At 45.2% G+C, this 26,072-nt stretch overlaps 1 protein-coding gene across 2 annotated transcripts in view; it reads left to right on the top strand.

The window, feature by feature from the left end:
• The window catches only part of LOC133418336 (kinesin-like protein KIF26A), a 97,838-nt gene that overhangs the window by 38,780 nt on the left and 32,986 nt on the right, over positions 1–26,072 (top strand). Inside the window, exons 3-8 of one of the 2 annotated variants that reach the window (XM_061706921.1) lie at positions 2,002–2,457; positions 8,759–8,889; positions 21,280–21,472; positions 23,330–23,536; positions 23,937–24,030; positions 24,116–24,384. In XM_061706921.1, the coding sequence (XP_061562905.1) occupies positions 2,002–2,457; positions 8,759–8,889; positions 21,280–21,472; positions 23,330–23,536; positions 23,937–24,030; positions 24,116–24,384 (1,350 nt within the window). Of the gene's footprint in view, positions 1–2,001; positions 2,458–8,758; positions 8,890–15,460; positions 16,471–21,279; positions 21,473–23,329; positions 23,537–23,936; positions 24,031–24,115; positions 24,385–26,072 lie in introns of those variants that run through there. The other variant, XM_061706922.1, reaches the window with a different exon arrangement.

A 26,072-nucleotide genomic window follows, 5' to 3' on the forward strand; every position in this document is an offset into this window, starting at 1 on the left:
GGCCAGGGGGCCGAGATCTGAGACAACAGGAGATAATGTCCTACTGGAAGGTTTAGTCGGAGTAAATATAATGCATTCTTTTTTACTCTTGTTTAATCAGAGGAAACTGTGAGACAGCCAGAGTTTAATGTCCTCTAAGCATCTGTGACTGGATTCTAGTGCACAGATATGAATGATTATGTTTTGTTCGCTCTTTACTTCACAGCCCAGAAGTTAATACAGCTCTAACTAGCTAAAGTGATTACTTTAGCTAGTGGTTACCAGGTAACATAGTAAGCTGTCAATTTAAAATACCACGCTGCTCATGCATAACTTTGTTGCTTCATATAATTTTACCTTATGACGTACAAAAAACGTCCCCTGTATAGCTGTCATGGATGGAAAGTTGAATTATGGAAGTTTTTTTGTTCTAGACTGTAAATATACTTATTTCTGCTGTGACATTTGGACATTTAGACATTTGAACATTTGAACATTTGACATGTAAAAATGTGTACATTTGGATATTTGTACATGTAAGCATTTGGAAATTTGAACATGAAGGTTGCCAAAAATTAACTTACACTTTTGGTTTAACTTGTATTCAGGCCAGAACTTCAAAATTTGTACTGTCACAAATAAAACAAGGCTAATCCATGTGCTTCTGTGTTTAAAAATATATCTTTATTAACCAGAGTGCAAAAAACTGTCAAAGCTTAGTATTTAATTGCATAAATGGTGGCACGCGAGTATGACTGTATTTACATCGTAACTAAAGAATCATGGTGTTGAAGGATCTTGCGTGAAGACTTCAGCCCATGTGGGGAAACGAGGCTCCTGCTGGACCCCAGACCCCAGACCTGGTCCCACCACTGAGGATCCATCTGCAGCATTCCACTACAAGTGGAAAAATAAAGCCAGGACCCTGCAAGAATCCCATCACGTCTGTTTTCCTGAAAGACGGAACAAAGAAGAAGTGATTTAGTGTAGAGCAACAGTTGGTGGGTCAGTGAGGGCAGCATGGAGCACGTAAACGCTGCCGGAGCTGCGGCTCGCCGTCTGTCGGCCGTAAAACATTGACGATCTGGTCTGACACTCATTCTGACCTCCGCTGAAGAGCCCCGACGCAAGCTGACCCGAGGTCACAGTCCCTCACATGCTCCTACACGATCCTGTGCACACAAAACACACCAACAGACAGGGCTGTAAATCTGCAGGCAGCAGCAGGTCGACGTCCTCTGAGGGAAATCTGTCTGAGCAGCTGCTGCTTCGTAATTAATCTAAATGTTCATCCATTCACACAACAGCTTCTTCAGAATCTCTGAAGTGCTTCAAAGACAATTCACCAAAAAATAAAGTAAAAGTTAGTTGTCTTTTTTTTAATCTGATCATTGTGGGTCTCAAGCAAATACGAAAACATTTTTCACCATCAGATTCAGTCCATTGTTCTTTACAGGTTCTTTACAGAACTGGACCAGATAGGGGGTACTGACGTAATTTTGGGACTTCTGGCTTTGTTACATCACTGGCAAGTCTCATCAGGTCCCATAGCTTGCCATTAATGCTGCACGCTGCCCCCATCTGGACAGAAAGGGGTTCTGCAGATATACTGGGTGTCTTACCTCTACTGACCACTAGGGTCTGGATCTAGACCTGCAGGTCCTCTACTGACCACTAGGGTCTGGATCTAGACCTGCAGGTCCTCTACTGACCACTAGGGTCTAGATCCAGACCTGCAGGTCCTCTACAGACCACTAGGGTCTGGATCTAGACCTGCAGGTCCTCTACTGACCACTAGGGTCTGGATCCAGCAGTGAGTTACCCTCCATGTTTAAATGTTGCTGTTTACAGCAGAAATAAATACGTCTGGTAGATTGTTTCAGTAGCTTCGTTTCCATGACAACTGGACAGTATGTTTCATGTATATTTAGGGGCGTGGTCTTTTGATTAAAGGTTTTTGATGATCAGTTCACACAAATAAATGACCTTTATGTCTCTCTCTGCTCTCTTGGCCGCCTCCAGGATCCGGCCTACGCCTCCTTCCTCCTTGACAAGCTCCAGCGCCTACAGTGGCCTCGCCGTGGTCGCCATGCTGCTTCGGACGCCCGATGTGAGGTCTGCGGTGCTGCCTTTCAGCAGCTGAGGCGTCTTGCTCTGCACCGGGCTCTGGGTATCAGCAGCCAGATGACGCCTCGGCCCGCCACTCCCAGCACCCCCCCCACCACCTCCGCCTGTGGGCCCCTGGCCTCAGAGAATGAGTGGGAAACCAAGGAGCTGCCGGTGAAGCAGCAGAGATCGATGCACAATGTGCAGCAGCAGGGGGGTGGGGCTCCGTGGGGATGGGGAGGAGTACAGAGTACTTACCTCGGGGGAGGCAGAACCAAAGGGCTTGCCAAAGTCACGCCCCTTAACGCACAGAACTACCTGGAAGGGGTGTGGAGGGTCTCCTGCTGCCCACCTGATCGTCATCACTCTACGGTAAGACTGAACAAACCGTCTGAGGTTTTGATGATGATGATTACGATGATGGCGTTGATGAAGATGACAATGTATATTGTCATCTTCATACATCTACAGAGGCAGTCTTGCAGTCCTAGCCAGATGAGCTTGTCCTGGTTCAGGGCTGAGAGGACTGTAAAGAATGCAGCACTAAAGTCCATAAACATGATCCTTTGCAAAGGATCCAAGAGTCCAGATGTTGGAGAGTGTATTGGAAGATCATGTTGACGGTCTACAGCTCTGTTGGCTCTGTAGGCAAACTGCAGTGGGTTAATGTAGCACAGTCCAAGACGCTCAATGTCATGACTTCAAGGAGACGGGGCTGTAGTCCTTCAGCCCTGTGGTCTTCAGGTTCCTGGGGGGGATTGGATGATGGGGAGGTTATGGAGCAAGATTGCAGGTAAAAAAGTCTCCAATAAGCAGCTGAGTATGAGGTTGAGCTTTGGAGAAAGGGGGAAGCTGGTGCTTTTTTGTGAATGGATGACTGAATGTCATGGTATTTGCTCAGGGCCACATGCTGAAAGGACCTACTGTAGAGACCATGTGTTGGTTGATAGATGTTATGAACCAAAACCTGTGAATGTCCCTCACGTCAGCGGAATTGTCGTTGACGAGAGGAGCTGATCTGCCATTAGTTGGATAGACAATGGATAAGGGAACTGGACAGGACCGGACAGTACCGGAAGACCCAAACATATCATGAGGGTTTGGTGGAAGAATTGGGCAGAGGAACTTGTCAGAGAGATCTTATGTTCCCACCTCTGACAGAACTTGAAATACTTCTCAGGGAAGGGTTGGGGAGATGGGACATTAGAGGACATGTGACATCATTCTGACTGTTGGAGCCGTTGATGTCTGCTGTGGTGACAATCCATAAACTCAGTGGTGGACAACCCAGGTGAAAGAGACCTTCAACGTGAAGGAGTCCTGCCATTTGCTTGTGGGACTCTGGAGACAGTTGACAGGTCCAATAAAGCTCCACCACAGCAGAGATGAAGAAGTGGCCGCCCTGAGTTCCTGGTTGACACTCCTCATCCGGGGCGATCCCTGTGATATAGAAAACTGGGTTGATGGTCCTCCTATTTAGAAGGATCTGACGGACCAGAGGTTGTGTATCAGAACAGGAGCTCAACAGGTGCATCAGCATCTGCAATCATGGGGACTTTGTACTGGTCTGGTGTGGTGAAAAGATCAGAGATTAAATTTACTGGTGGATCTAGGTTCCTACCCTCAGCTATGGAACTGTGGGTAGAGACTGAGAGACCAGATGAAGGATGCAAGTAGTTGAGATGAGTGACAGGAGCCCCTCAGAGACAGGAGGAGAGGTTCAGTCATGCAAGAGAGACTCTGAGTAGAGTCACTGCTCATCCTGTTTGCAACAGCTCCTTCTCTAAGACCTTTGCTGATGTCTCCCCCTCCTGGCATTGTGTTAACACACACATAAGGTCAGCACACCTGATCAGCTATCAGGGTTGATGGTTCACAGCAACTGACCACAGCTTACTCTCTTAAATCATTTGAAAGCAGTAAGAAGGTACTTAGGATTGCCCATATGCATTTTTATTTTCTTTTTGGCTTCATTATGGGCATTATGATGAGTACCGCCCAGCAAGAGGGTTCCTGCTTTGGCTCCCAGCAGGACTGTTCCTCGGTGGTGTTTCCATTCTCTTCCCATGTTTGTGTGGGTTTTCTCTGCGTACGCTGGCTTTCTCCTCCTGTCAGGTTGGCAAGGGATTTTTAATCACCCCTGGGAGTGACAGTGTGTGATGGACTGGTGACCTGTCCAGGTGAGCTCCTGCCAGACATTTTTACCATGTTTGTACACTAAAACAAAGGGGCACATGGGAGGCAGCAAATTCCTCGTCTGTGTTTCAGTTGCATCTTTCACAGGAGCTGTTGGGAGCTGCAACTCTGCAGCTCAGCGATGAGAACAGACCTGCAGAGAGCAGGAAGTGTAGCAGCAACGGGAACAGGTGGTGATAAGCTGCTTATCGGACCAGCAGCCAAAGGGCGGGTTTTGAAGGAAAAAAACGGGTGCTGCTAGAGCCAACACCGGGACTAGTGGACCCATGGTCACTTTGTCACTCCCATGTCATCTCATAACATATGGCGCTGTTCCACCAGTACCTACTCAGCCCGACTCGACTCGCCTCCACTCAGTTTGGCGCCTTTCAACTAGGGGTCTAACGTGCAGAGTAGATACTTTTCTGTTACTACTCTGCCGAAGTTCTAAGCGGCTGAGTCGGCTGTATCTGACGTCATCACACTACACGCCACCGATTGGTCGGGGGGTGGCCCAATCGCACAATCGAGTAAGTCACAGCAGCTTCGCTCCAACCCGCCTACTTCTGATCTGGTTATTGAAAAGAAACGAGGGCAAGTCGAGTCGAGACGGGCTGGGTAGGTACTGGTGGAAAAGTGCCAATAGTCACTGGATCCAGAGGAGCCGGCTGCTGCCAGAGGTAGATGCTGAAGACCAGCTGCTGTCCTCTGGTTAGTTCTGGGGAGCCACCTTCAACGAGAGTGAAGAACCTTCCAGACCAACACAGAACCAGTTTTAGTGGTCTCTGAGTGCAGTCAACAGCACAACTCATACTTTATTGAAAAAAGAAATGACATGTCCTGTTAGAGCTTTAGTTAGAGCTCAAAGGTCAAAGCCATCAGCTGTCACTAAAAGACCACACCCTTAACCGTCCATAAGCAGGAAGAGGATGCAACCACCTTAGAGTTTATCATCCGTCAGTCTCCAGTGAGACCAACTGTCCAGGAATGGAGACATTTTAGTGGGTCATCCTAGAAGTGGACCTCTAGCCAAGATGAGTCCAAAGACAATGCAGAATCCTCAGTGAGGTTTAAGAAGAAGCTACGAGGACCATCTGGATGCTTGAAGACCTCACTGGAATGGGAACATCTGTTCATCTGTTCATTTGTCTACCACAGAAGTCCCTAAACAGGCGGGCCGTCCGTGAAGAACACCATGGAGGAGATGAAGTCTGCCTGAGGTTTGACAGAGCACCTTGGTCAGTCACGACCCAACCAGGAAATGAAAGAATACTCGGCACCAGGGACAGAGTAGAAAAAGTCGACTGACTGGCGTTGTAGCCAGTGGAGCGAGCATCATGATTGAGACCCAGCTCTGCTGAACTCGTATGGCTCTGATCCAAAGCAATATTTTGAATTGAGGCAGTGCTGGAATGGTGGGGGGCGGAGCCTGATCAGACCACTGGAGACCAATCCGAAGCTTCAACCATGTGGTAACTTTTTACCATGTTGGATTACTCACATTTAATTCCAACACTGTGAATGTTTAAAGTTCAATCGAAACACAGGTGTTTGAATATTTTGAGTCATCAGTGTAAGAAGATTGTCTGTTATTGTGACTCAGATCAGGTGTGTGAATTCACCCAGAAACCGGTTCCATCTGCAGGATTCAGACCTTCTCCTTCCATCACCAGCCTGATTTACCGCACGTGTCCAGAAATAGCTGCTACTTCTTGTTTGTGGCTCAGCTGCGTGACTTTCCTGCTCAGGTCTGTTGGTATTCTGCTGCCGGCACTCTCAGTAATCCTGTTAGCCGGCCAAGCGTGTCGCAGTCACACGCCCCATTCCTGTTGCCACGGTAATCCACTGTTAACCAGGACATAGAGCAGAGCTCTGAAATGGACCAAGAAGAGGCAAGTTTCAGAGGTTTGACACCTTGAAGGTCCTGGATGGAGACAAGCGCCAGTCAGGGGTTGGTTTCACATCTGTACATCTGGATGCAGACATGCATCAGTCAGCGGTTGGTTTCACATCTGCACATCTGGATGCAGACATGCACCACTCAGCGGTTGGTTTCACATCTGCACATCTGGATGCAGACATGCATCAGTCAGCGGTTGGTTTCACATCTGCACATCTGGATGCAGACATGCACCACTCAGCGGTTGGTTTCACATCTGCACATCTGGATGCAGACATGCATCAGTCAGCGGTTGGTTTCACATCTGCACATCTGGATGCAGACATGCACCACTCAGCGGTTGGTTTCACATCTTCACATCTGGATGCAGACATGCACCACTCAGCGGTTGGTTTCACATCTGCACATCTGGATGCAGACATGCACCACTCAGCGGTTGGTTTCACATCTGCACATCTGGATGCAGACATGCATCAGTCAGCGGTTGGTTTCACATCTGTACATCTGGATGCAGACATGCATCAGTTAGCGGTTGGTTTTACATCGGGGTTAAGAACTGGTTGTGGTATTCCAGATGCTACAGACCTTCACATCTGAGCAGCTTAACTCTACAAACACATGGACCAGCACAGGCAACGCCTCATCAGGTCCAGACTTGTATTCAGACTCAGGTCCAGCCTCAGATACAGTCTCAAGTCAAGAGTCAGGTCCTGATGCTGGTCCAGGCTCAGATACGGTCTCAGGTCTATACTCGGTTCCAGGCTCAGATCAAGATTCAGGTCCAGACTCAGGCCCACTTGCAAGTCCATACTCGGGTCCAGTATCGGGTCTATACTCAGGACCCCACTCTGGTCCAAACTAAGATCTGATTTCAAGTCCATACTCAGGTCCAGTATCGGGTCTATACTCAGGACCCCACTCTGGTCCAAACTAAGATCCAATCTCAAGTCCAGATTCAGGTCCAGTCTCAGGTCCAGACTGAAGTCCCAACTCTAGTCCAAACTAAGATCTGATTTCAAGTCCATACTCGGGTCCAGTATCAGGTCTATACTCAGTTCCTCCTGCATCTTCAGGATCGGGAACAGTAGTTTGAAGAGAATAATGTCTTTATTTTGGACAGAGAAGTCGAGCGGTTTGAAAGAGGAGTAAAAGAAGCTGTCCGTGTCAAACACGAACAAACAACAGAGGAGGACTCTGGTTCCACCATCAAACACTTACCCCCAGCCTTGAATATCCTTAGAGGTGGTTTTACAACCATTCACACCTGGATTCATGAAACCAGAGCAACACCAGACAGTGGACAGAAGAGTCCAACAGAAGTGGTGGGAGGACAGTGATTGACTGAGTCTTCTGCAGTTTAGAAGCTGCAAAGTTCCCTCCAGTCAGTCTGACCTGAAGAAGCTTCTGGATGGAAGGAGAAGCATGTTCACCAACCAAGAGAAGTCCAGTCGTCTAGACTCAGATCGTAACAGTAAAGAGGACCACTTTGTGACAAAAACTCACTGAGCTTCAAAACCAAATGCAAAACACAGCTTCAGTCCAGCTCTGAATGCAGTCTCATCTTTGGTGTTTCACCGTCAGAAAACCAGGTTCCAGCAGAAAGCTCCTCTAGATTCATGGAACCATGCAACTCGGAGATAAATCAGAACCGCTTAGATGTCTCAAACCATTTCTATTCATGGGAGGAACAAACAGAAGAAGGAATACTATTAAAGTTCTGTCCACACAGTAATAAACATAATACTCTACAACAGTTAATTTCACTTTGGAGATTAATAAAGTGTTTTTGAACAGAAATTGAATTTGAAATTTGAACTAGATATATATCCAATCATTCATATATGTAGTGACTTTTATGTTGAATTAAAGCAGTTTTATGGTGTAGTTCCTGAAAAACATCAATGACACATTCATCTTTATAAACCTCTAAACTTCCTCGTGAGAAACATCTTGGTCCAGTAGATGGTGAAAGGTTCTTGGGTGGATTTCTAGAGTGTTTTAAGTTGTTAGTACATGACAGACGGATATGAGCTCTAAAAGCAGAAGATTTTGTCAGATTTTCTCTTTATCTTCATTTACTCTATTATTTATACTTCCTTTTACACTTCTGCTGGAATTTGACATATTTCTTTAATGTGGAGATCAGATTTATTCGAAAACATCTGTGGGTTACTGATATTAACTCATTAAAAACCAGACACATCGTTACAGAGCAGGAACCTCTGAATTGGGTTAATGAGCGGACTAATGAGTGAACGACCTCCTGGAGCAGCAGGCTCGCCTCCTCTGGGACCGGCCTCGCTGTCAGACAGTTACACATTGGTGGTTCAGTCAAAGTCTAGAACAGAGAAGATCTCTTTATTCCAGGGAGAACATGGACCAGTAAGCAAACAGACAGAAAGAGTTACCGGTTTCCATGACAATGCCGGATCTGTTGTCGCTCTGACTTCCAGGGTTAGGGGTAAATTGACACCGTGACGCCTGGATGATTCTCTGCAGGAGGGTTGGGGTTAAGACCTGGATAATTTACAGCTCCTGTGATGGATTTTCATGTTCTCATGGTAGTTAGGAACTCGTCCTCTGGTTCTTGTTTGGCAGGCTGTGGGGCCAGATGCAGGTCATGTGACTGCGACAGGTCCAACCCAGGACACCCCTGTTAAACCGGAGGCCCACAGCATCGGTACCCAAACCATCCAGCCTCCGTCTGCTGCAGCCGCCTTCTTCATCAGGTCAGTGAACGCACCGCCGCTTCTGAGAACTGACTGTTTTCGCTTCACACCTTTAGAAACTTCAGGTCCAGTTTTTTTTTTTTTTTTTTTTTAATTTTATTCTTTATTTCATTCATTAAAAGAAAAACAAAACTGTTCAATATAAGATAAGATATCCTTTATTTTCTCCCTCAGTGGGGACACTTATTTTTGTTGTCAGCAGTACACTTAGCACACACATGCAGGGGAGGGGTAAAAAGACTGAAAAGTCAGAATAAAAAATACATATAAAATATGTATAATCACAGAATATGAACAGTATATACAGTTGGTTGGAAGAAGAAATGGTACAGAAAAAGCAGGTTGAGTGTTGTGAGGTAGACTGGCAGATTGGCAGATATTGTACATCTTATATTATTGCACATCTTATTGTCATATTATTGTCCACTGGCTACTGAGAGCAGGCGTGGTTATATAGTCTGATGGCAGCGGGGAGGAAGGACCTGCGATGCCTCTCGTGGTGCATCGTGGGTGACGAAGCCGGTCACTGATGGAGCTCTCCAGGGTTCTGACAGTCTCATGAAGGGGGTGGGAGACATTGTCCATGATGGAGGACAGCTTAGCCACCATCCTCCTCTCCCCCACCACTTCCACAGGATGGAGACTGCAGCCCAGGACAGAGCCGGCTTTCCTCACCACCTTGTCCAGTCTCTTCCTCTCTGCTGCAGTGATGCTGCTGCTCCAGCAGACCACCCCATAGAAGATAATTACAACAAATGTCTTTCCTTGAATGAAAGGGAACAGAAAGAAGACTAAGCTTATTTTATCTGTCCCTTTTTCCTAAGAAATCTAATTTAAATTAATGTAATAATAAAAAAAAACGAATTACAAATTACGCAATAAAAAAAACACTTTCCAATAAACTTAATTTAAAAAAAAAACCATACAAAAAACAAAACCAAAACTACAACAAAGTTATAAAATAACACAAAATAGCTGTTGTCAAACACAGATAGGCGTATTCTTTTTTTAATTAAAAGAAAAAAAAAATGACAATGGTGCTAAAAAGAGATCTGTATCCAGATTGTTCCATATACTGATACCTTTTACAGAAACACAACGTTCCATTAATTTTGTCCTGAATTTTGTTTTTTTAAAGACCTCTGTTCCTTTTAAGTTATATTTATTTTCTCTTTTTTCAAATTTTTTTTCAAAATTTTCTTATGAGCTTTCCATATAATTTGCAGAATTCTGTGGTCCACTAATTCAAGAAATTTCAACAGTTTTTATAATGGATAATGGAGAATAATGGATTTGAAGGATGACTATATTGTTTTCTACTAATTATTCTTATTGTTCTTTTTTGTAAAATGAAAGGAGACATATTGTGAAAAATATTCAGCTTTTCTGTGGTTGAGAACATTAATTGGGTGTTCAAAGAGGATATTAGCTAAGAAACTCCCTGCAGCAAAGTTTGACTCAGTGATCCGTTCAGATCTGCACCAAACTGTGACATCACAGACTCAGATCACAGAATTATCCACCTACATCTCCAGCTCTGCCCACAACTTCACATCATGCTGCATTCACTTATCTGAGGAAATGGCTAGCACAAGGTAGTAGGACCTAGCTGTTTTTGGGGGTGGAGTCACATGTCTGACTCCACGCCCCCTAAAACCATATTTGTTTGAAACAGGAGCTGTTGTCTGAGTCTATGTAGGACTTTGATCAAAACACGCCACACATGTTTCATCAGAGCCCCAGGAAGCCATGATGAAATCAGAAGGAAACTCCAGGAGAAAAGTCAAATACTCATAAACAATAGACTGTAGGGAAATAACTGGACACACCTCCTGTGATGTCACCCACAAGTTTCTGGAGAAGGCTTTTGAAGCGTCTCCTACCTCACAACGCCATGTTGGTAGAAGCTGACTACACCCAAATCCTGGTCCATTTAAATTTGGAATAAGGGTGATACTTTTGGAGGCTTTTAGCCAAGCCTCATCCTTGGATCCTCCCAGACCAATTCTCAACCAGTCCCGGTTTTCTGGTGGTAAAAAAACACAACAAAACATATGCTCTTTAAAAGAATGATCATGTGCTGTTACTTCTTTATTTACAGATGATAAGTCAGTACAGACGCTAAATAGCTAAAGTGATGACACAACCCTTTGTTTGTATCTGGGATCATATTGTTCCTCATCAGACTCATCTTCTTCAGAGCTGCTGTCACCAGAATCTTCTGTATGTAACAAACGAGCCGCTGGGAATGGAACCTGTTACCATGACAACAAGTTCATTCATTCCTACATCAAGGTCAAAGTAAAATGGTTCTGATCTTCTCACGGTTTCCATTGGTTCTCCCTTTCAATACATTCTGTGTGTAATTTTATGAAGAGGAGTCTGGTTTGTGGTCCTAGTTCTGTTTTAGTGGAATCTCCCCTAACATCTGAAACCTTCATTCAGACCTTATCGTGATTCCTGCCAGTCAGAGTTCTGTGTCTGTGTCTGAGTTCAGACATCAGGGCAATGGTGACACCATCAGATCAGACTCTGAATTATAACCCATCCATCCATCCATCCATCCACTGATCCATCCATCCATCCATTCATCCATCCATCAATCATCCATCCATCCACTGATCCATCCATCCATCAATCATCCATCATCCTTCCATCCATCACTCATCCTTCCATCCATCCAACATCTATCATCCATCCATCCATCCGTCCCATCCATCCATCAGTCATCCATCCGTCATCAATCATCCATCCATCCATCCATCCCTCTCTCCACCCACCTCCAGATCTTCCAGGACACTTAGGTGTTTCCTGACCAGCTGAGAGATATAATCTCTTCAGCGTGTCCTGGGTCTCCTCCTGGTTGGACATGCCTGAAACACCTAACCAGGAAGGTGTCCAGGAGACATCCTAATGAGATGAACCACCTCAACTGTCTCCTCTGAAGGTGGAGGAGCAGTGACTCTAGTTCAAGTCTCTCCAAAATTACTGAACTCATTCTGTCTCTAAGGGAGAGTCTAGACACCCTGCAAAGAAACTTATCTCAGCCATTTGTATCCTCCATCTGGTTCTTTCAGTCTCTACCCACAGTTCCATAGGTGAGGGGAGGAACATACGTAGATCCACCAGTAAACAGTCTCAGCTCTCTCCTCATGTCAACAGATCAGTCAAAGCCAGATGACGCCGTTTTAAATTGAGCTATTCCGGCACAAACCCCAGTTAGTCGAGCTATTGACCTGGGAGTCTTGGACAACAGTCATGGTATGACAACAACACAGTAAGAAAAGAAGAAGACGACAACAACGAAGGAGAAGACATGGCGAGTGGTCTGCGTCTGTTTTAAAAACGGATGCGTTTGTTTACTAATCGTTCGAACTAAACGGAATAACACCAACATGAAAGGGCGTATAGCGCCAGCTAGCAGCGCAGAGTCGAACGCACCTCAATCAATAGTTCAATTCTCTTCCCACGCACATAAATATACATGGATAATCCTTAGCTTGATTGATGCCAATAGCTCAATTTAGATCATCAATCATCCATCCATCCATCCATCCATCCATCCATCCATCCATCCATCCATCCACCCATTCCTCCACCCATCCAATCATCGATTGAATCATTCATACAATGATTCACGCACATATACATGGGTAATCCTTAGCTAGATTGATGCCAATAGCTCTATTTAGATGTGCGTGAAACCTCACTGAGTGAGAGGTTCCTTATCAAAAGGTTGGTCGAGTTCATTAAGAACCTCAAGTGTAAGTTTGAAAATCAAAGGTCCGACTGCTTCATCAGGACCTTTCAGTCCTGTAAATATTCAGCAGTTCTATAAAAAGACTTGTACTAAGTCTGATGTGAACCTGTCTTGCTGAAATGTAGATTTTGACCTCTGCCTCACACCCAGCCGTGCTGGGACGTGCTGACGCTCAGCTCAGAGGACTCCAGCGTGTTTGATGCAGCTGTAGTCCTCAGACTGAGGAGAACCGTCAACAGTTTCCTGTCAGGAACTAACAGGATGTGTAATTGTTGCTGACAAGGCTGAAACGCTCCAGCGCTCACATGTAATTCCTGTTGGCGGCTGAGGCGAGAGATTAGAATGCTGGACATGTCCCAGACCTCCGTCCAGGTCTCTAGCTCCCAGCACAGTCTGATTCGTTGTGCATTTGAAGCCGACAGCCTGCCAGCACCACTCGGCATTTAGGCCTTATTTGTGATTACCGGTAAATTCACGTCGCTTGTCTTACCCAGACTCTGATTTACATCTAGATAACGAAGCACAACCTTTAATTGGCCTTCTCTAGTTTTACCCAAGGTTGTGGTTGATGCCAGTGTGAGAATAAGTTTCAGTTCCTCCACTGACCACCAGGTGAAAAAAACCTGGAACCATACCTGGATCATAAGGGGGGGGGCCCTCCTGCTGAAGGCTAGCTGGGCAGAGCAAGAAAAGAGAGATAGGAAAGAGAGCTTGAGGCTCCTTTTAAGAAATGATACTCTCTAGCGCCACCCTTCACCACGACGGCCGTTGGGGGTACTGCAGCCAACAGTGAAGCCGGCATGGGAGAACGGGGAGAACGTGCATGCAGCATCATGTGACGTCACATCCACAGCCCAGCGCGGGAAATTTGGGCCCGAATTGCAGCACATTTTGCAGCACATAGCCTGTTCAAGGCAACGGAGAGATACACTAGAGGGCTCACTCTTTTGGGTTTGGAACGCTTCATCTGACATTATTACTAGAAAACTTAAAACGTATACAAATTTTTTTTCATAAATTCTGCCTCAATCCGGCCTCAAGCTCCTTTTTAAATGGTCAAATCATAAGGTTCAGTGTCCTCACCACTTTAATTTCACCAACAAATCCTGCCTTAAGTCGGACCAAGCCTCAAGACTTTTGTATGCCTTCAAGCTTTGCTTCGTGTATTTCCCCGGTGTAGAAATTAAGTACATATAAATATCAGGAAACTGGATTTGTGGCCAAATATTAATGTCCATGGACCACTGGTTCTTGGTAACTGTACCAAATATTAATGTCCATGGACCACTGGTTCTTGGTAATGTCCATGGACCACTGGTTCTTGGTAACTGTACCAAATATTAATGTCCATGGACCACTGGTTCTTGGTAATGTCCATGGACCACTGGTTCTTGGTAACTGTACCAAATATTAATGTCCATGGACCACTGGTTATTGGTAATGTCCATGGACCACTGGTTCTTGGTAACTGTACCAAATATTAATGTCCATGGACCACTGGTTCTTGGGGTAACTGTACGGGTCAATGTCAAGTCCAACTGCCTTTAATTTAAGCCGATAATCAGCTGTTATCCCGTCTTCTCCACTAGTTGCAGCTGTTTTTGCTGATGTTTTGCCCCTCAGTGCGAGTAATGATCCGTTAACTGGAGAACTAAGAGTTTTACGTACGTATGACTGATTCATGTCATTGCATTCTGTTTTATTTCAATTAGCATCCCGTCTTCATGGGAACTGAGGTTGTATACAAACAAAACACAAAAAGAAGCGTTAACACCGAGGATTGTTGACGATGTGTCGTTTGGTCAGTTTTTTGGGGGGAAATGTGCCGTCATTGGCTGAAGCTCATGCTTTTGAACATGTACATCCATGATTGGGCCTGGAGGGGCCTGCAGCCCGGACAGGTCCCCCCCCGACTGGAGCAGGTCCGGGGGCTCGGGGACTGTCCAGTCCAAGGACCGCCCCACCAGACCGGCACCAAGGAATGAGTTTGTACCGTATCAGAACCGGGCTTCGGTGCCAAAAAGTCCTGTGGTCACACACACACACACACACACACACACACACACTGGGTGTGTTTCAGGTCCAACAGTGAGGGTATCAGACATTTCATGAAGTATTCATTTCTTTTCTGTGTGTGCGTGCATGCATGTGCGTGCGTGCGTGCGTGCGTGCGTGTGTGTGTGTCCGTGCATGTGTGTGTAGGTGTGTGCGTGTGTGTGTGTCAGCGGCGAGAGGGCGGGGTTGTGAGAAAACGGAGGGGAGAGCCAGGAGGGAAGGTGGGAGACGCAGGCGGACGGAGGGAGAGGAGGAGGGGGTGGGGCTTCGTCGCCGTCTCCCGGCAACAACAGCAGAATCCAAACGCTTCATTCCACCTTTGTTGGACTCCTTCAACCCTTCTGCTTCCTCCTTTCATCCCCCTCTCTCTCTCTTTCTCTCGCTCTCTTTCTGCTGAAGGAGGAGGAGAGGAGGCGGAGGGAGGGAGGGAGGGAGTGGAACAGCATTGCGATACAGACGACAGGAACAGACCGAGGAGCTGCAGGAGAGGATGTGAAGGGAAAGAAACAGATCATTACAGAAGAGGAGAGGGGAGAGGCTGAGAGTTAAGGATGGAATCAGAGCGGAGAGAAAGAAAGAAAGATGAATGAAAGAGAGAGATATGAGGCCAGCTGGAAAAGATTAACAGAAAAAAGGAGGGATAAAAGAGGGAAGAAAGCTGTTGATTCTGTCTGAGAGATGAATATAGCTCTGCAGGATGTTTGATGGATGGATGGATGGAGGGATAGACAACTTTCTTGGTGCTGTGGGTTGCAGTGGGATGGACAGATGGAGAGTTCGCAGACATGGTCGTCACGGTGACTGAGATGAACCTGTCTGGACCTTTTTTGAATCGTTTCTGATTTTTAGAGACTCTGATGAAAACAATCAAATAATGAAGTGAAGAAACGGAGGATGATTTAAAGCACGTCAGCGCTGATGGAAGAGCATCGAAGGAGCGGGTCAGAGAGGAGACAAGTTCAGACACCAGCTGATCAGGGTACACATTTCTGGTGGAGTTCTGTTGGTCCTGAAACATAAAAAGAGCCTGCTAATGATAAAAAGCCGAAATGAGGCGACCGGTAGAAGTATCAGAGGATCTTTAATGCCGAGCAACTGGAAAATTGTCACGTTAATGATGGAAGTCACCAAAAACAAATGTTCTCTTCATGTCAAGTTTTTCTCCAAGAATTCGCCGTCGAAGGATTGAGCTGCATCCAGGTTTTGGTGTTAAGGGTTTAAATTCAGCCGGATGTTGGTGGTGAACCCTTCTGGACAGGGTCCACGTAAGAACTGATGGACTGATGGAAGGTTTTTGCGCTTCGAGGAACCGGTTCCTGCTCTGAACTCTGGTCAGAGGTTCTGAAATCACCTGACTGGAAAATGAAGCCAAAGCCGATCCAACCCCTGCTTCCTTTACCTCAGGACTTTGACTTTGATCAAGGACCCTCCTGAGTCCATTCGGATCTGAACCATATCTCCTGAAGGATCCCAAGATCCCTCTGAATCCAGGATCCAAATGCTGTTTTAATCGAGCCTCACTCTCCGAACGTCTGGAGCTCCCCACGGAGCTTGAGTTATTGATGGTTCAGCTCACGTTTTGGATTTGTGTTTAAATCACTCTGAGGTCTCAGGGGGCTTCAGTTATGTGGAAGACTTTGGTCCTCTGAGGTGTTGCATCCTGGGACCGATCATCGCCAGCCTTGGTTGAATCCCCACGGTGGCAAATGAGATCGAGGAGAAGTTTGGCGGACGCGTGCTGAGCTGATGATGGACAGGAAAGAAGCGTGAGTAGAAAGGTTTCCAGTTTTCCATGAGAAGTCAGAGTTTTACAGGAGCTGGAGGGTCAGAGGTCAGAATCTGTGTGAAGAACCTGGGTCCATGAATCTGTCGGTCCTGCAGAGTTCCCCGGAGCTGAGCGCTTGTTAACGTTTATGTGGAGTCGTAAAGTTTAACGGCTTCAGGGGTCTCGGAGCTCCAGCAGCTGTTGATTTCCACAGTTCCTGCTGTGGAGCTGAGCTCCGGGTGGATCGCTCTCAGACGCTCCTTGGAGCTCCCGCAGGTCCTCATGGGTTTGGTTTTACAGCTGCTAATTCATGGCTGGACCTAACGGTTCTGCCCACGTTCCTGCATCTGACGCGTTCATTCACAGAAGAGCCCCTGAGCTTCAGCACCGTGAACTGTTTAAAAACAAACCTGCCTGAAACTTGCAGGGTGGGGTTTGTAGACGTTTCTGTCTTTAAATAATAAAGTTTCAACTTCCCTGTTTTTCTAACAACTTTGATGGCAGAAAGAATTCAAAGTTTATTCTTTAAACTGTGATTAATCTGCATTATTTGAGCAGATGGTTTATTGACAGCTGACTATGACTGACTGACATTTCTAAAGTCATAAGAATGTCAGGGCGATCTTGTTATGATGATAACTGTTCTAACAGACTGCTGAGACCAGTTCTGGGCTGGTTCTAGGGTCTCTTAACTGTCCTGTGGTGGTCTTGAAGGTCCTGGGGTGGTTTGGGAGATCATGGGGTTGTCTGGAAGGTCCTGGGTTTTTATTGGTGAGTTTTTGGGTGAAGCGTTGCAAAGCCTTTTTACCTCCTTTTACTAGACCGACCAGAGGACATCAGCCGGACTGTCTCCAGATCATCATCTACCTCTGGTCCAGAAACTTTACCTCTGATCATTTCAGGACTCTTTCAGGTTGACTGGACTACCAGACTAGCAAACTCTCAAAACATTCAGGTCTAAACAGATGCTGCTTATCAGTTATTCGGGCTGCAACGTTCGCTCTTAAATTCTACTGAATCAGTGACGGGGTACTTGGTATTACCCTTTAAAGAACATTTTAGCTTTATTTCTGTTAAATAAATAGTGGCACACAGTAGATGTAAAAACTGTACACACTCTCCTGATAATAATCACAATAATAACAATTAAAGCTGCAAGCAGCTTTAATTGTTTAAAGCTTAAAAAGATAAGAGAGGCCTGTAATTTTCATCACAGGTATATCTCAACTATGAGAGACAAAATAAAAAAAATCCTGAGAATCACATTGTCTGATTTTTAAAGAATGTATTTGCAAATTATAGTGGAAAATAAGTATTTGGTCAGTAACAAAAGTTAATCTCAATACTTTGTTATATACCCTTTGTTGGCAATGACAGAGGTCAAACGTTTTCTGTAAGTCTAACCAGGTTTTCTACACTGTTGCTGGTATTTTGGTCCGTTCCTCCATGATCTTCTCTAGAGCAGTGATGTTTTGGGGCTGTCGCTGGGAAACACGGACTTTCAACTCCCTCCAGAGATTTTCTATGGGGTTGAGATCTGGAGACTGGCTAGGCCACACCAAAACCCTGAAATGTTTCTTATGAAGCCACTCCTTGGTTTGCGTGGCGATGTGTTTGGATCATTGTCCTGCTGAAAGACCCAGCCATGTTTCATCTTCAATGTCCTGCTGATGGAAGGAGGTTCTCACTCAAAATCTCACCAAATCATGGCCCCATTCATTCATCCCTTACACCAGGGGTATCCAAAGTCAGTTCTCGAGGGCTGCAGTCCTGTAATAAGTTAGTTTAATCAACAGTGTATAGTCACCTTCAATACTCATCACTTTGCTAGCTTTTGCCATTAAATGTAAACTCACCCTTACAAGTGTTTAAGTATTTTCTCAGTTTTTACATGTCTGATCATTTTGAGAAGTAGGGCACATGTAATAATTGTGGTAAATGCTTCATTTCACGACAAGGGGGCACTATGAACATGATCAAATACGAGCATATGGATCTATTCGGGCAGGGGGGGGGATTCTGATCTCACGCAGAAAATCTGAGGTCTCTCAGACAATGCAAAAGTAATACAAAGCATGTTTATTGCTGCCAACTGGTGGTGCTAAAGGTTTACCCATTTATTACGCTGCAGGCATGTTCAGAGTTGAACTGGAATCATATGCACCAAATTTGGGCCAGATTAAACAATGTATGGCTGACTTAAGGCTATTGACAGTCTGTGCCCCAAAAATGCTATGTCTGCCTATGTTTAGGGTCCAAATTTAAAAATGTGAATGTACATTTACAGTTTCACTGATCTGAATGAAATTCACTGGATCAACAGTGTTTGTGGTGAGTTTGAAGTTGATTGGACAAAGTATGGCAGAAATATGATCATCGGTTATGATTTCCAATTTAACCTTCAGATAAAGCACCCCAAAAATGAAGTTGATCCGATAAAATCTCTAAAAAAAAAAGTATATATGTGTATGTATGTATATTATAAAAGAAATATGTGATATATTAAAAAATATATCATATATATTTTATATAAAAAATGCATATATATATATATATATATATATATATATATATATATATATATATTCAATTCAAAATGGTGGACTTCCTGTACATTCCTTGAGACTTTTCTGTGCAGGTCGTGCAGGAAGGCCAAACAATTGAGCCACAAAATTTGGTGAGCCGAACAAAGTCTGTTTTGTTGTGTAATAATAATAATACTGATGATAATTATAAGAAGAGAAGATGTGTTCTGATCTGTAACGCTAACCTCCACGGAGGTGGACGTATTATGGTTTACAGCTGCAGCTGGACTAGGGACACACCTCAGGCCAAACTTCAGACTCAAACATTAACCTGGATTCAGTAAAACCAACATTTCATCTCCGCTGGGTCTTGTTCCAAGGTTGATTTGATGCTCGCGACCATCACATCACATCTGAAAAAATCTCCTGCTTTGACAGTAAATGTGGAACGACACACACACTTGTCTCTTTTCAGCCTCATAGGAGTGTGTACACACCCTGAGTGAGTCCCTGCAGGCTAATCTCTCCGTCCTTCACGGAGGAAGAGGTTACACACTCCGGTCTCTGAGCTGGTTCACTGTGGAGGATGGAGGGATAAGGAGGAGTGCAGAGTGACTGGTCTGGACCTCCCTGACATCCTCTCTTGTTTGAACTCAAATCACTAAAATGTAAATGTTTGTGTGAGATGACATTACCAGAATATCCTTAAAAAAGGTCCCTAATCGTGATTCTGCTGCTTGTTTTTGATAATAATAATATTAATAATAACAATAATAATATTAATAATGGTAATAATGGTTAGTGGTTAGTACCGTAGCACAAGTAAAAGGTTCCTGGTTCGACTCCCAGACCCAGTAGGAGTCTTTTTGTGTTGAGCTTCCTTCTTCTCCTCATGCTTTCAGGGGTTTTCTTGTGTTACTCCAGCCTCCTCTTATACCGCTTTTCCACTAGCAACTACTCAGCTCTACTCATCTCAGCCTGGTTTCTTTTCCAGAACAATTCAGCACCTGGAGCAGAAGTAGGAGGTTGGAGTGAAGCTGCTGTGACGTATTTGATTGTGTATCTAAACGAAGAAGACAACAACACTAAAGATGTAGAACATGGAGTAGATGATAGATGTGCTGCTGGATCTGTGGCTTGTGTTTGATACCAAGTTGAAAAATAAGAGTGAGAGAAGCTTCAAGCGGCAACATTTTTTAATTTATTTTAGCTTGTCTCAGCGCTGCTAAAAAGTCAGCTGGAGCCGCGAGCAGCTATGAAGTGACAGAGCTCCTGGTAGATCTGGTCGTTCCTTATCGCCGTCTAGATCCCTTTTTAATTCTCTCCTCAGCACCAGGTTTATGAACATCTGCACCTCCGAGTTGGATCACCAAACAGTTTTTTGTGCTGCCATTGCTGGTCGAATAAAATGAACAAAAAGCCGCGAGTTGCTCTTTCGCTGATTTCCACATCCTGACGTCCGACTCCAACCCCCCGACCAATCGGTGGCCTGTAGTGTGATGACGTCAGATGCAGCCCGACTCAGCCGCTTATGGCGCTTTTGCACTAGTACCTAATCAGCCCGACGCGGCTCCACCCGGTATGTCCTCGTTTGTTTTTCCACAGCCAGAAAAGAAAAAGTATCTGCTTGGAGCGGCTCTACCCGCCTCAGCCCCTAGTGCAAAAGCGCAAGATGGGGCCGTAGCGGGTAGAAGCGAGCTGAGGTGGGACTAGTGCAAAAGCGCCATTAGAACCTCGGCAGGGTAGTTACAGAAAAAGTATCTACTCGACACGTTGGGTGCCGAGCTGGGCTGAGTAGGTACGAGTGGAAAAGCGCCAATACAGTCCAAAAACATGTGTGTTAGGTGAATCGATGGATCTAAATTGTCTGTTTGTGTGAGTTGGTTGTCTCCATGTGGCCCTGCAATGGACTGGTTACCTGTCCAGGTGCACCCTTGCCTTTCACCTGTAACAATCTGGGATAGGCTCCAGCAGACCCCCGTGACCCTGCACAGGATTAAGCACGTATAGATAATGGATGGAGGGATATATTTCATTCATAGGTGTCTATAACATTCAAAGACAGGAGATGACAAAGAAGCAACAAAATCATACTATTATAAACAAAAACAATATATACAGCATATAAAAACACATGCAAAAACAATGTTAGAATTAGACATTGTACTTGATGGATGGGAATCTCATCATGATACATGTTGCTCTGGTGATGATGGAGGAGGTTTTAGTGATGATGGAGGTCGGAGCATTTACTGTTCTATCTTTTGTTGCTTTATTTTCTTCAGGACAGCTCAGAAGTTCAGTCTGTCCCGCAGAAAGAAGTCCCAGCAGGGCCCCTGCTCCCCGCCCACCGAGGCCCCGGGGCCACTGTTGTACACCGGGGGCTTCAGCGGGGCCCTGCAGCTGTCGCCGCCCGCCGTCCCACCATGCTTGCTCCGGGCTGGATCCAAGATGAAGGACACCCCTGGGATGGGCAAGGTAAGGTGCTGGTGCTGGTACACTCAGTGATTTCATCCAGCCTCCAGTAAGATCACAGCCTACATGAGCCCCAGTTTGGACTCTTCCTGCTTTTCAAACCTTAGCCACCTCATCCCAGAAATGGTAAATGGTCTGCACGTATGTGTTACGCATTTATCTGTTCCCACACACTCATTCTGTGCTTCTGTTTTAAATGCAGTCTGCAGAGTTGTCCTTTTAGGTCTCCATCAGTGGGTGTCTGGGGTAAAGCAGTCAAGCATTTCCTCGGTCCTTTAACAGGGTAACACCTGGTAGGGTTAGGGTTAGGGTTGACTCATGGTGGTACCATGGTCATTCTTCACACAGTGGTTCTGGGAGCATTTTTACAAACACCACAAAGGCACAAAAAATCAAACTAGAAGAACAAGATCAACATGGTTGGAGCAGAGATGGTGACCTCTGTCTCATAAGAGACAACAGTTGAGGGCCATAAAACTACCCTGGACCCCCATCAACAGAACCATCTATTGTTTCCATAATCATACCCCAGTGTGCATGTCAGGGGCTGTCATTATAGATTATATGATTATAGGGGGTTCCTGTCGTATGGTGGCAGTGTTGCTGCTACTTTAGCACATCAAAACAGTGTGCGATGCACCTGATGATAAAACAACAAATAGACTATCACCCTGAGAGTGAAATAGTGTTTTGTTTGTTCGTTTTTTTGTTGTTTTGCACTGCTGAGCATGAGTGTGGGAGCAGGGACATAATAAACTCACCACCAAAAACAAATCAGCTTGCCATCTTTTGGTCTTTTGGCACAACACAAACGCCTTCACAGATGTCCATAGTTAGATCTAGGTCTTTTGATTGGCAGGTAATTTACAGCCATCATATTACCTACTGTACCTACTTACCTACTGTTTTACTAAAAGACCACCATGACCAGTGGCAGATTGGTCTGGAAGGGTCTGGGCAACATTAGCTAAGCAGCAGGCAGCTTCTGCTAATTGACTCGGCTAAATGTACCAAAAGGACATTTGAAACAGGATGTCCCTCTGCAGCGGTTTCCCCGGCAACTCCACAGCTCCTCTGGATCAGCTGAAGGAGCCAGGAGCTACAACGGATCATTTCTGGAGCTGACTTTAACACGTCTAACCCCTGAGCAGCAGACTGGGCGAAGGCTGGTCCCAGCAGAGCTCTGTTAGTCTTCATTTCAGCTCTGGCTGAACTTGTTTCAGATGTTAATTTGGTAGTGGGGTGTTTTTAGTTCTTAGACAGTCTAAGCTTGTACCACATAGGACCTGACTCACCTGGCTCCACATGCCATGCCATTAATGAATTATTTCAATGTAAGCAGTTAACTCTTGGAAGTTTTCAGTTGTTTGAACATGTAGCTGTACAGCTGAAGGGCCTCATCCAGAATCCGGTTTCTGAATGTTTACAGGCCCCCAAATACTGTGCAAAAAATATTGTTGGTGATTTTAAAATCCACATGGACAACCCTCAGGACAATCGGAATAAAGACCATAGTAACACTCTGGACCACTTTGGTCTGACTCAGCATGTAACATACGCCACGAAAAATAGGGGGTACACTCTAGACTTGCTGATCTCTAAGGGTCTGAGCATCTCCAAGGTTACTGTGTCTGTTGTGAGCATGTATGATCACTCCTGTGTCTTCTTTGAGAGGACGATTTCAGTGGACACAGATGATTCAGCAGAGATTTCAAAACAGTGTATAACTGAACACAAACAGAATGTCACCCAGACAGTTTAGGAGCTGTCTTGGACTTCCTTTTTTGACTTCCTGTTTGATGTGAACTTCTTGTTTGACGTGAACTTCCAGTTTGATGGGGACTTCCTGCCTCTCTGCAGGTCCGCGTCATGGTCCGAATCTGCTCCGCCCACAGCAGCAAGTCCTCAGATTCCACGTCCTTCTTAAAGGTGGACGGTAGGAAGAAGCACCTGACTCTCTGCGAGACATTGATTGTTGGACTCCCCAGCGCCCCCCAACGGCGCTTCTCTACCTCTGCAAACCAGACCTTCACCTTCGATGCCATCTTCTCACAGGATGCCTCACAGGTAAGATGCAGTCAGACAGAGAAGCAATCTGATTGGACGATACTGCCATGTGCCTCCTTCAGCTCCATTTTGAATCTGAACTAATGCAGCTGTGTTCAAGACACTTATTTCTTTATATCAAATAAATAAGGTCTCTGTGAAATAAGTTATTTTTGTTTGTCCATCTGATTTTTATGGATAATTGAATTTAAAATACTCCTCCCCAAAGGGAAATAATAAATAAGAATGATTAATGATTAATTAAATGATTAGCTCACTGCTAACTATTAAACACCATCTGTTTAGTAGTATACAGTATCTGTTTTTATAAACGTCAACTATCGTAGAAGTTCACAGTAAACTCTGATGCATCATCTTGTTCGGTGATTGGTGGGTTCAGACTGGATCTCTCTCCTGATAGGCTGAGGTGTGCTCGGGGACGGTGGCTGAGGTCATCCAGTCAGTGGTCAACGGAGCGGATGGTTGCATCTTCTGCTACGGACATGCCAACCTGGGTAATCACATGGTGCACTTTTCTCACATGCCCACAGTTTAGTTAAATATTCAACCTCATTTCTGCGATGACTCCCCCCTTCGCAGGTAAGACGTACACTATGATTGGCCGGGAGTGCTCCACACAGAGCCTGGGCGTGGCTCCCACAGCCATCTCCTGGCTCTTTAAGGTGATCGAGGAGCGGCGGGAGAAGTCTGGCGCCTGTTTCTCTGTAGGGGTGTCGGCGGTGGAGATCTCTGGACAGGAAGAGATGCTCAGCGACCTCCTGGCTGAACTCTCGTCCCCAGCAGGAAACCAACAGGAGTCCCGGGGACCTGCAGTGTCTCTGCAGCAAGATCCTATCTGTGGATCCCAGGTGAAAAAAAAATTAAACAAAACAAAACTACCCTAAAGTATTTCTAGAGAGCTGACGGGCATCTGAAAGTAGGCTGAAAGAAAATGTCAAAAATGTAAAATAGGTTGTGTGTTATGAGATTATTTCCTGTTGCTGCGAAATGTGAAGAGATGCGGAACACAGACTGCATCACGTTGAAAGACTACAACACTATATAAAATTTAAAATGACAAACCATAGTGTGTTTATGATGTAATGTGATGCGACTTAAATGACATGAGATAACTAGCACAACTTGAAATGATGTTGCATAAAGCAATATTGCATAAAACATCATCGTGCAAAACAGGCAGAAACTATTAAGCATATTGTATCAAAATATGTAGTTTAACACCATTCAGCATGAAACAAAGTGATGTGAAACCACATACCATAAAATGCATGGTACAATGTGGCTGAGCATAGCACAGCTTAGCAAAGCACAGCATAATACAGCACAGCATAGTATAGGTAAGGGATAATGCCCGACGAGGTGTACATTGTCATAAATATATGGACGACGCGAGGGCGTGAACCGTCCGACGCGAAGTGGAGGACGATTTGCCTCCGCAAAGTCTATATATTTTTGTTAATGTACACCTCGTCGGGCATTATCCCGCTTATACCACGGTCACTTACCAAAAAACATAAATATTAAATCAGTTATTCATGCTTTAATGTGTTTTCAGTTGAAATCATTAGTTTTATAACAAGCCACAGCTGAGCGACTGAGCGGACTATTTAATCTCTCGTCTGCAGCCGTTGTAACCTGGTAAGTTACAAAGTTTTTTAAAAAGCCATAACTCACTTTCCTTGGTAACTGAGGGTTTGACTAATACCTGGAACAATCACTACCGTCCCTTGTGCAATGGACACAGTGTTGACTTCTCACTGTAACAAACAGTAAATATATTTGTTTCAAAGAATCAAAGTCCACAGATAGTTTCCTAAATCGTTTTATTAAAGGGATTGTGACATGAAAAACAAATTTTTCTTGATTTTTTGTGTTTTGTTGGGTGTCTTGACATCAATTACACCCAAAAAACAACGAACTTTTAACATTCAGTGTATTGTGTGCTTTCTGGGATTTTCCGCATAACTGTGCAAAAACGGCGCATGTGGTTTGGTGGCGGGCCGTTACGTAACGGCCCGCTAAATCACCGCCCCCTCCACCCAGCTCCCTGCCTCCTCTCCAGCGCACCATAAAGGCTGATTTATGGTTCCGCGTTACACCGACGCAGAACCTACGGCGTAGGGTTACGCTGCGACGCGCACCATACGCTGAACCCTACGGCGTAGGCTCTGCGTCGATTTAACGCGGAACCATAAATGAGGCTTAACACGGAGCTGTTTAGAGCGTCTTTTGTTCTAATCACCGGAGGAAAACTGCTAAGAAGACCCGCGGCCACTGACTGGACTTAAGATAAGGGGACAGTGCTGCTTGCATGCCTTTATTTTTATGATTGTTTGCTGTGGTTCTCCCTGCTGCTCTTCCGTGCTTCGCCTGTCGCTCCGACGCCGCTGTGAGCGTATGGTTGGGCTGGAGGAGGTTTGGAGGAGGAGCGGAGCAATGATTGACAGGAAAGGGGGGAAAGGAAGCATTTTTCACGGCGCAAAAAAACACTGTAATAAAAAGCCAGGAAAAGAGTACTAAGAGTGAAGTTTTTCTT

The sequence above is a fragment of the Cololabis saira genome, chromosome 18 (assembly GCF_033807715.1).
Source record: "Cololabis saira isolate AMF1-May2022 chromosome 18, fColSai1.1, whole genome shotgun sequence".
Classification (NCBI taxonomy): Eukaryota; Metazoa; Chordata; class Actinopteri; order Beloniformes; family Belonidae; genus Cololabis; species Cololabis saira.